This window comes from Rhinolophus hipposideros (genome assembly GCF_964194185.1).
Source record: "Rhinolophus hipposideros genome assembly, chromosome: 8".
NCBI classification, from domain to species: Eukaryota; Metazoa; Chordata; class Mammalia; order Chiroptera; family Rhinolophidae; genus Rhinolophus; species Rhinolophus hipposideros.
The window spans coordinates 20,649,035-20,660,282 of record NC_138054.1 but is presented as its reverse complement, the minus strand read 5'-3'; the positions used below and the strand labels follow the sequence as shown (position 1 = coordinate 20,660,282).

At 37.3% G+C, this 11,248-nt stretch overlaps 1 protein-coding gene across 1 annotated transcript in view; it reads left to right on the top strand.

Moving 5' to 3' along the window:
• MBOAT1 (membrane bound glycerophospholipid O-acyltransferase 1) overlaps nt 1-8,721 on the top strand; it is a gene marked incomplete at its 5' end in the record, with an annotated part of 100,554 nt that extends 91,833 nt beyond the window's left edge. Inside the window, one exon of the mRNA XM_081056470.1 lies at nt 7,828-8,721. Within this exon, the coding sequence (XP_080912596.1) occupies nt 7,828-7,954 (127 nt within the window). The 3' untranslated portion in view covers nt 7,955-8,721. The remainder of the gene's footprint in view (nt 1-7,827) is intronic.
• Nucleotides 8,722-11,248: the final 2,527 nt, after the last annotated feature.

Here is an 11,248-nt window from a genome sequence, read left to right as displayed (position 1 = left end):
ACTGATATGCCAACTACAGCAATTAAGGCTCAACTGCAACAGGAGGACACACACAACCCACACAAGGGACTCCCCTGGAGCACCTGGTGCAGGTGACAAGAGAGACAGTGCTACTGGCCTCAAGGACACCTACAAACACAAGGCTGGAAAATGTAGCATATCTACCTAACACAGAGAAACAAACACAGTGAGTCAGCCAAAATAAAGAGACAAGCTTTTCCCAAGTGAAAGAACAGGACAAACTCCTTAAAAAGGACTAAACAAAATGGAGACAAGCAATCTACCAAATACAGAATTCAAAATATGGGTGATAAGGATGCTCAATGAATTTAGGGGAAGAATAGGTGAACTTAATGGGAACTTCTATAAAGAGATAGAAAACAAAGAACCAGTCAGACCTGAAGATTACAATAACTGAAATGAAGAATACACTATCAGGAATGAACAGTAGATTAGATGAAGCAGAGGTTTGAATCAGCAATTTAGAAGATAAGGTAGCAGAAAACACCCAATCAGAACAGCAAAAAGAAAAAAGAATTTAAAAAAATGAGGATAGTTTAAGGGGCCACTGGGACAACATCAAGCTTACTAGCATTCATTTTATAAGGATACCAGCAGGAGGAGAGAGAGCAAGGAATTGAAAACCTATTTGAAGAAATAATGCCTGAAAAATCTCCTAACATGGTGAAGGAAATACAGGTCCAAGAAGTGCAGAGTCCCAAACAAGATTAACCCAAAGAGGCCCACATCAAGACACACCATAATTAAAATGCCAGAGATTAAAGACAAAGAATTTTAAAAGTAGCAATAGAGAAGCAGTTAGTTATCTAAAGGGAGCTCCAATAAAACCCATAAGACTGTCAGCTGATTTCTCAACAGAAATGTTGCAGGTCAGAAGGAAGTGGCACAAAATATTCAAAGTGATAAAAAGCAAAGAACTATAACTAAGATTAATGTACTGAGGAAGGCTATCATTTAGACTCTAAGAGGACAAAGAATTTCTCAGACAAAAAACACTAAAGGAGTTTATTACCATTAAACCAGTATTACAAGAATAAAGGGACTTCTTTAAGAAGAAAATATAAAAAATATGAAAGAGAAAACACAGGAATCAGAAAAATTCTCACTGACAAAGGGAAACGCTTAGCAAAAGCAGTTGATCAACCAACTATAAAACAATTACAAAGGTTAAAAGGCAAAAGTAGGAAGACCATGTATAATTACAGCAACAAATTAAGGGATATGGATACACATACAGTAAAAAAGATAATGACAACAACATAAACAGAGGGAGTGAGTAAAAATTGTAGTGTTTAGAATGTTTTTGAACGTAAGCAACCATCAACTTAAAACAGACTGTTATAAACACAGCTTGGTATATAGGAAGCACATGGTAACCACAATTCAAAAATCTACAAGAAATAAAGAGAAAGGAATCCAAAAACAACACTATAGCAAATCATAAACATGGAAGAGGAGAGAGCAAGAGAATAAGAAAGGAACAGAGAACTACAAATACAATCAGAAAACAATGAATAAAATGGCAATAACTACATACCGATCAATAATTACTGTGTAAATGAATTAAATGCTTCAATAAAAAGACATACGGTGGCTGAATGGGGAAAAAAATAAGACCCATACATGTGCTACTTAAAAGAGACCGCCCTCAGTTCAAAAGACTCACGTAGACTGAAAGAAAAGGATGAAAAAGATATTCCATGCAAATGGCAACAAAAAAAGCTGGGATAGCAATATTTGTATCAGACAGAATAGACCTTAAAACAAAGGCTGTAAAAAGAGACACAGCAGAGCATTTCATAATGATAAAGGGATCGATTCAACAAGAGGATATAACTCTCATAAACATCTATGCGTCCAACTTTGGAGCACCTACATATATTAATGGACATAAAAAGAGAGATAGGGACTTTAACACCCTATTGACATCAATAGGTAGATCATCCACACTGAAAATCAGTGGCCTTAAATGAAATTAGAGTAGACGGAATTATGTGATACTTTTAGGACACTTTACCCCAAAGCAGCAGGATATACATGGACTATTTTCCAGGATAGACCATAAAACAAGTCTCAATAAATTGAAGAAAATTGAAATCATACCAAACATCTTCTCCGACCACAGTGGTATGAAACTAGAAATCAGTCACATGAAAACTGAAAAACACAAACACATGGATGCTAAAAACATGCTACTAAATAATGAATGGGTCAACAACAAGATCAAGGAAGAAATCAAGATTCTTTGAGAAAAATGAAATGAACACACAGTGACCTGAAATATATAGGACACTGCCAAGGCAGTTCTGAGAGGGAAATTTATAGCAGTACAGGCCTACCTCAAAAAAACAAGAAAAATCTCAAACAATTTAACTTTACATCTAAAGGAACTGGAAAGACAAGAATAAACAACACCCAAAGTGAGTAGAAGCAAGGAACTATTAAGTTGGTGCATAAGTAATCACGGTTTAAAAGGTTAAAAACAATTGCAAAAAACACAATTAATTTTGCACCAGCCTAATAATAAAGATCAGAGTGGCAATACACAAAATAGAGTCTAAAAACCAAATAGAAAAGATCAATGAAACCAAGAGCTGATTCTTTGAAACAATACATAAAATTGACGATCCTTTAACCAGACTCATTAAGAAAAAAAGAGAGAGGGCCCAAATAAAATCAGAAATGAAAGAAGTCACAAGTGACACCACAGAAATACAGGGTTATAAGGAAATACTATGAACAATTATACACCAACAAATTGGGCAAACTGGAAGAAATGGAGAAATTCCTAGAAACATACAATCTTCCAAGACTGAATGAAGAAGAAACAAAATATAAAAAGACCAATTACTAGTAAAGAAAATTAATAAGCAATGAAAAAAGTCTCAACACACAAAAGCTCAGATCAGTTGGCTTCACAGGTGGAGTTTACTAAACATTCAAAGAAGAATTAATACCTATCCTTCCCAAATTATTCGAAAAAATATTCAATAGGATGAAAGGCTCGCAAATGCTTTTTATGAGGTTAACAATACATTGATACCAAAACCAGATACAGACAGTACAAAAAAATGAAAATTATAGACCAATATACTTCATGAACACAGATGTAAAAATCTTTAATAAAGTAATATTAGCAAACCAAATTCAACAATTAATTAAAGAGATCATATACCATGATCATGTGGGATTTATTCCTGGGATGCAAGTTTGATTCAATATCTGCAAATCAGTTAATGTGATACACCACATATACAAAATGAAAGATAAAAATCATATGATCACATCAGTAGATGTAGACAAAGCAAAGTTGTCTCAGCAAAGTTGGGATAGAGGGATCATACCTCAACATAACAAAGTCAATGTAGGAACATCATACTCAATGGTAAAAAGCTGAAAGCCTTTTAAGATCAGGAACAAGACAAGGTTGCCCGCTTTCACCACTTTTATTCAACATAGTATTGGACATCCTAGCCACAGCAATCAGATAAGAAAAAGAAATAAAAGCTGTCAGAATTGAAAAGGAAGATGTAAAACTCGTTATTTATAGGTGACATACTATAAATAGAGCACTCTAAAGATTCCACCAAAAAACTTTTAATGGATTCATTAATCCATTAATAAATGGATTCAGAACTAATAAATCGATTCAGTAATAGCAAGATACAAAGTTATTATTCAGAAATCTGTTACATTTTTATACACCAGTAATGAACTACTAGAAAGAGAAATTAAGAAAATCCCATTTTCATATGTATCAGAAAGAAGGAAATGCCTAGGAATAAATTTAAACAAGAAAGTAAAAGAGCTGTACTCTGAAAATTATAAGACATTGAAGAAAGAAATTGAAGATACAGATAAATGGAAGTATATCTTGTGCTCATGGATAGGAAGAATTACTATTGTTAAAATGTCCGTACTACCCAAAGCAATTGACAGATTCAGTGCAATCCCTATCGAATTATCAGTGCTTTTTTCACAGAACTAGAAAAAATATTCCTAAAATTTATATGGAACCACAAAAGACCCAGAATAGGCAAAGCAACCTTGAGAAAGAAGAACAAAATTGGATGCATCACTCTACCAGATAGCAAACTATGCTACAAGGCTATAGTGATCAAAACAGCACGACACTGGCATAAAACACACAGAGATCAATGGAACAGAACAGAGAGCCTAGAAATAACCCCGTTCCCAGATGGTCAATTAATCTATGACAAAGGAGGCAGGAGTATACAGTGGGGTAAAGACAGTCTCTTTAATAAATGGTGTTGGGAAAACTGGACAGATAGATGAAACAGAATGAAACTCGATCACTTTCTTGCACCATATATATACAAGAATAAACTCAAAATGGATTAAAGATTTAAATGTAAGACCTCAAACCATAAAACTCTTAGAAGGAACCATAGGCAGTAAACTTGTTGACATCACTTTCAGTGACAATTTTTTTATTATAGCTCCTCGGGCTGGGAAAACAGAAGAAAAGATTAAATAAATGGGTCTACATCAAACTAAAAAGTTTTTGCACAGTAATGGAAACCAACAAAATGAAAGGACAACCTAGTGAATGAGAGAAGATATTTGCCAATGAGACATTCAATAAGGGATTAATATCCAAAAAAAATATATATAAGGAACTCCTACAACTTAACACCCCAAAAAGAAAAAAATCAATTAAAAAATGGGCAGAGGACCTGAACAGACATTTTTTTTCCAAAGAGGACATACAGATGGCCAATAGACATATGAAAAGATGCTCAACATCACTAATTATCAGAGAAATGCAAATCAAAACCACAATGAGATATCATCTCACACCTGTCAAGATGGCTATTAATAAATTAACAACAACAACAAAAAATCAACAAACAAATGTTGGTGGGTATGTAGAAAAAAGGGAACCCTTGTGCACTGTTGGTGGGATTGCAAATTGGTACAGCCACTATGGAAAACAGTTGGACATTCCTCAAAAAATTCAAAATAGAATTATTATATGATTTAGCCACCCAGAATTCCACTTCTGGGTATTTGTCCAAAGAAATCCAAAACAGTAATTCAGAAAGATAGATGCAACCCTATGTTCATTGCAGCATTATTTACAATAGCCAAGATACGGAAGCAAACTAAGTGTCCATTGATAGATAAATGGATAAGAATATGTGTACATATATACAATGGAATATTACTCAACCATAAAAAAGAATGAAATCTTGCCATTTTTGAGAACATAGATGGGCATAGTGGATATTATGCTCAGTGAAGTAAGTCAGAGAAAGACAAATACCATATAATTTTACTTATGTATGGAATGTAAAAGAAAAAATAAATGAACTAAAACAGAAACAAACTCATCGAGAACAAATTGATGGCTGTCAGATGCAAGTGGGGTGGGGGATGATTAAGATGAAAGGATTAAGACATACAAATTGCTAGTTATAAAAACAGTCCTGGGGATGTAAAAGACAGCATAAGGAATATAGTCAATATTATAATAACTATGTATAGTATCCGATGGGTACTAGATTTATTTGGGTAATCACTGTAAGTTATATAAATGTCTAATCACTATGATGCACATTGAAGCTAATATAATATTGTATGTCCAGTATAATTGAAAAATTAACAAAAAATTACATATATGAAACTGAAGAATGGGGAAGTCAGCTTTGAGAGAGAGAGAGAGATCAGGGCTATATAATCCAGTGATGAGGTGAAACAATGCCTGGTGAGGCATGGGTTTAAAAATTGTCAGCTGTTTGTCTATGTGGATAAGTATGTAAGATTTGGGCAGAATTTTATTATGGGAGATTAAATAAAGTGACTAGGTAATCTTTTCCTCAGAAAGTTTCGATAGGGTCCTTTACTTGACTTAGCTGCTCCTATCCAGCATCTCGTGGTATGCATGGCAGTACTGGGAAACGTGTAAGACACCCTATATGAAGAGCCCAGACTCTCAGAAAAAATTTCAATGTTTTAAAAACAAAATGTTGATCTCTTCCTTTCATAGTGCTCTAATACCAGAAGCTATGTCACTTTGGACCAGGATGGTGCTTGAAGGAAAGAAAGGGCCCCCAGATGGAACTCCCCTAAGTTGGGGGTGGGGTGTGTATCTGAGTTGACTTATGTCAGAACTGGAAGTTAAGAATTGGTTTGATTGGTTCTGGAAAGGACAGTGGTTAAGTTTGCATACATTCAGGACTCATCACCGTGGCCTGTGTGTACAGTTCTAGGAAGCATCTGAGTGTGATGATGTGAACCAAGGGAGCCACAGCCATGAAACAGGATCTCATGGTCACCTGTGACCCGGGCTGGGCCCTGGAGGAGCAGTGGCATCAGTGCAGAGTAAACAGGCATCCAGTCCTCTTTTTAGCAGAAATGTCAAGGGCATTTGGAAGAAAAAGTGACTCTTTCAACTGAATCAGTTTCTGGAATTCTTTAACCATTTCTAAGGGAAGCTTGTAGAAGCTGCTTGTATGCCTGCATTTATGGGCCCTTCCTCAGTCTCCAAAGCACATCATTTCAACCTCTGATTCCATCATCACATCTTTTTCTCTCTCTGTCTTGTCCTGCATCCCTCTTATAAGGACCCAGGTGGTTACTTTGGGCCCACCCATGTAACCCAGGATGACCTCCCCATTTTTAAGATCCTGAACTTGATCCATCTGCAAAGTCCCTTATGTCATATAAGGCAATACATTCACAGGTTCCAAGGATTAGTGTGTGGCTATCTTAAAATGAGCATTATCCAGTCTACCACAATTTATGTATAGTGGATGGCAGAATGTAAGAGTAAGTCATAAGAAGAAGAAACATTTTTTTGAACATCAAAAAAAGATTACCATTCCTCCTGTACTTGTTTTTCATTGCTGAGGGAAAGGGTGGTGGCTTTGTCTTTTTGTAGATCCCAGTTTAATGCCTTGGTACATTCTAAACAGTAAAACCTTACTGAAAGAAAAACGTGAGTGAAGATAGGTTTGCTTCTGTTAGAGCTCTTGACTATTGTGTAGACATTTTCAGGGAGGCATTTCTCTTGCTAACGGGTGGGGAAATTTAGGGATTATGTGAGTTGCATGGCTCTAGTGTGCCTTGTGATCACAGAAGCTGAAGAATGATACATAAATCAGTTGTGGGACTTTTTCCCCCTTTTAACATTAGTTTCCTTTGGTTTTCAAAAAGCATTGGAGAAAGTATAAGTTCAATTTTTCCAAATGGATAGAGAACAGTTGTACAAATGCAACCTGTTTCTAATTTATTGCACTTATTATTATGCCCATATTTAGTATCTGTATTATACCCAGTGTGCTGAATATCACATTTATGCAATAAATGTTATGGATTAGGTTTTCAAAATCTGGATTCCTCTGGCTCCTAATACACCTAAGAAGAGCACCTGATACTTTAGTAGAGCGCATTGGCTGAAGTGCTGTCACATTTGTGTTTAGGGAACATAGTATAGCGTTTGAATATGGTCCTGTGTGACATTAGACTTTGAATATTGGAGTGTTCTGGCTTTTGTGGGGTTCATTCTCTTAGAATGTGCATTGGATGTTGATGGGATAATACCACGTGTCTATCCACAGGGGGTCTGGTCAGTTTGCTCTGCTGGATTTCGTGGTTTCGGTCCATCCCTGGCTTGCTCCCTCATCAAAGGGAGTTATCTGGGGTTGATCAAGACAAACCTGAGTACAAATAAGTCCACTCCTCCAAAAGCCTTCCCTTTCTATACTGCAGATGTTGTAATCACTCTCACATGCCATTTATATGCTTATTTGAAATATAATTTTTCTGTGTTTTTATTCCTAGGTCCATGTACTTTTATTTACACATCATAAGTCTCCTGATAATACTATTTCTGCCAGTCAGACCACAAGCTCATATACAAAGGCCGCCTCAGACTCTGAACTCTGTTAATAAGAAAAAAGCAGATTGATATCTCCAAGCAAAGCGGGACGAAGAAAACTTCAAAACATTGTGAAGATGATATGAAAAGGCTCAAGGGTTCTCCAGTGACTTACAGGCAATGTTTACATGTATCTTTTTTTTTTTTTTTTAAGTGCAGGGAGTATTTTTACAAAGCCTTTTTTGTACTATTAAATCGGCCATGTACAGTTGATTTTAATATTTTATAGGACATTTGAGTGGTGTGGAGGTGTGTGGAGAACATAATAGAGCTGCAGAAATGGTCCATTCTGGGCTGCTGGGTCTTTGCTTCTCTGGCATGATTTCCAGCCACTGCAGTCTGGATGCTGGGACCCATGCATCTGCTCCAGAAGTGAGAAGGTAATTGCTGAGAAGACTTGTCATGGGTTTCGTAAACTAGAACCTACCCACATCCGGTTGTTCCTTGGGAAGCCCCAGATCATTTGGCTTGTGTGTGACATAACTGTTGTGAACACAACTACACTCAGAAGGCTGTGGAGCGTGGTTTTCAGGGTACTGAGAACTCTGCGAGCCGGGATGACTCACCGTAAACACTTGAATGGACTGAAAGTCAGGCATTCCCTGATGTAGGCTGCATTTCTTTTCCAGGGATGTGTCTCTTCCCTTTTTCTTCTGAACTGAGCCAAGACTGGAAATCAGAAAGTCTCCTCTACACATATGCCAGGAGTGTAGGAGGGGCTGCTGTTTTCCAGATGTTTTTCCATGGCGCATATGCCATCTGCTTGCTCAGGGGTGATGCTGAGAAAACACCCCAGAGTTCACACCATCCAAGGCAGCAGAATATCTTCTAAGGAAATAATTATTCTAAAAAAGTACTTTAAAGTTATATAGAAGTTTGGTAAGCAGCAGCATATATTTTGCTCTTTTCTCCCTGCATTTCATAGAGGTGTGAATGCCCATGGCCATGATGCACCCACAGGCTGACTTTCTCTTTTCCAGTTTCTTAGCTGGTTAAATCTGACTTTGTATTAGTTGAACTACCATATTGGAAAGCAAAAGTTGAAAGTTTTCTGTGTTAGGAATGTGCTATGGCTTCTTCTAGGGACTTCTGTTGGGTACTGTTCTACATGGGGAAAATAAATATGGTATTAAATGTTGTGGAAAATAATAATAATAATAATGATAATAATAATAATAATAATAAATTATGTGCTACGATGGTTTGCCCTCAATCAAATGCCTTGGGAAGAAAGAATTTGTTCAAATCAGATGGTTAAAAAATAGTTTCTTTACTAAATAAAAATGTGTTTCTATATAAAGGAAATATTTCTGAAAAGAATTGCTTTTTGTTAGTATCAGTAGATACTTGACATTCTGAATTGTGTGTGTGTGTGTGTGCGTGTGTGTGTGTTTTAACAAATGTTCACAAACTTAAAGTTTTACTCGTTTAAAGCTCGAGCATTATAACATGTTCAGTTTGTCCTCTGTCTCAGGCACTTGGCTAGTTTTGGGTTTGGGTGTGCTTTCTGATTGTCATTCCCAACTTTGCAGGTAAAATTACCCTCCTCTTATAGATGAGGATACAGAATCAGGGACATGTTTGCTAACTGCCTCCGTGGTCACAGAGTTCGTGGTAGAGCTGAGAGTTGAAATCAAAGCTGTCCCAAGAAAGCCACTGGCTATGGGTCTTTCCGTGAGGTAGGTGTCCGCTGGTGCTTCTCTTTGGTCAATGAAATGTGTAACGGTGTGCTTGTTCTTTAAAGAGTTTCTGCAGTCTCGGTGCTGGGGGCGAGTGCTGGAACCTACACTCTAGTCCCTATGTGAGATAGAAGTTAAGAAGTAGCACCTTTGGGCCAGTGTATGAGACTCGCCGGATTTAACCAGGAAATCTTGGGGAACCCTACTTTGCTGTCCCAGGAGGAATATTAGATAGTAGGTAAGGGGGAATGGGGATGTAGGTGCCTAAAATCTACCAGGGTCTGCATCCAACAGGAATATTTTGAGGTGCAAGACCAAGAAAAATGCGTATCTCGCACACCAGCAAAAATGGTATTTATCCCCCTTGGCCTGAAGTGTATGGAATAACCCATATCACAGTGAAGTCTTTCAACTTGCAATGTGATATATGACCAGGTTTCTCTGTATTTAGGTATCTTCAGTTCTGAGGGCATAACTTTGGTAGCAAGAGGAGAGGTGATCACTAGAATGACCAGCTATCCTGCTGTGCCAGGGACTCTGCTGATCCCTCTGTCCTGGGCAGACTAGGACCTTTGATCCCCAGTGACCACCCAGAATCAAATATTCTTTATAGAATGGAGTTGAAGCCAAGCCTCTGGAATCTGGGCTTACAGGTACTGTGTGTCCAGACTTAGCACAGGGGTACATTTTTCTAACTGTGAGGCTTTACTCAGTACTGAAGGGACAATGCATAGAAGAGTGTTCAGCACCTTTTCTCCCCCTGAGACCATTTATCCATAGAAAATAGTTTCCATTTAGAACCAATGTTTAGATAGAAGGTTGGGACTGTTTTTATTGCCTTAGAGATCCACGTCGTCCTAAATATAATATACATTTAATAAATATGTACCAGATTAATGAGCTTTCAGTTTAAAAGAAATACATTTTATGGTTTTGTTTTTGAAAAAAAAAACAAATTTAAAACATTCTGTTTTAGTTAATTTTGTTTTGTTTTTGTTTTTACTTCTTAAAGTAACCTTAAGGAACAGGAACATTTATTTGGTATTTGCAAAAAGCAGTAAATAATTCACTTTGAGGGTGTGACTGGTTAAGGGAGAAAAAGGCAGAAACTGGAAGGTGAAAAGAGGGTGGTTTCCAGCACTGGGGAGAGGGTGCTCTCCATCTCTGGGAAGGCCCGGGGTGGTGCAGACGGCCTCCTGGGCAGCCCTTCTCCACCCTGGGTACACATTAGAACCACCTAGGAAGTTTTTTTAGAAAAATGATTGATACCCAGCCATTTGAGGAGCCACATCTTATTTTTCTTCTTGTCTGTAGCCCTTGGCATAGTGCCTGGTGTGTAATGAAGATTCAGTGTTTGTTGAATGAATGAGGGATTGAATGAATTAGTTTAATGCGTCGTTGCACTTGACAGTTTTGATGGAGTTGTGTTTGCACTGGGAAACATCTTTTTTGCTTTTCAGAATTAGTGTTTGAAACACAGGCTTGTGTTTTTAGGGAATTCTGAAAGCACATGATGTGAAATAACCAATCAGGCAGTCCATTAACATAGTCTGAAGTGCCCTGATCCATCCATCCATTAATTAAGGCATTCACTAATTTATCAAATGTTGTCTGGTATGGGCTTGGCACCCTCTAGTGCAGGTGA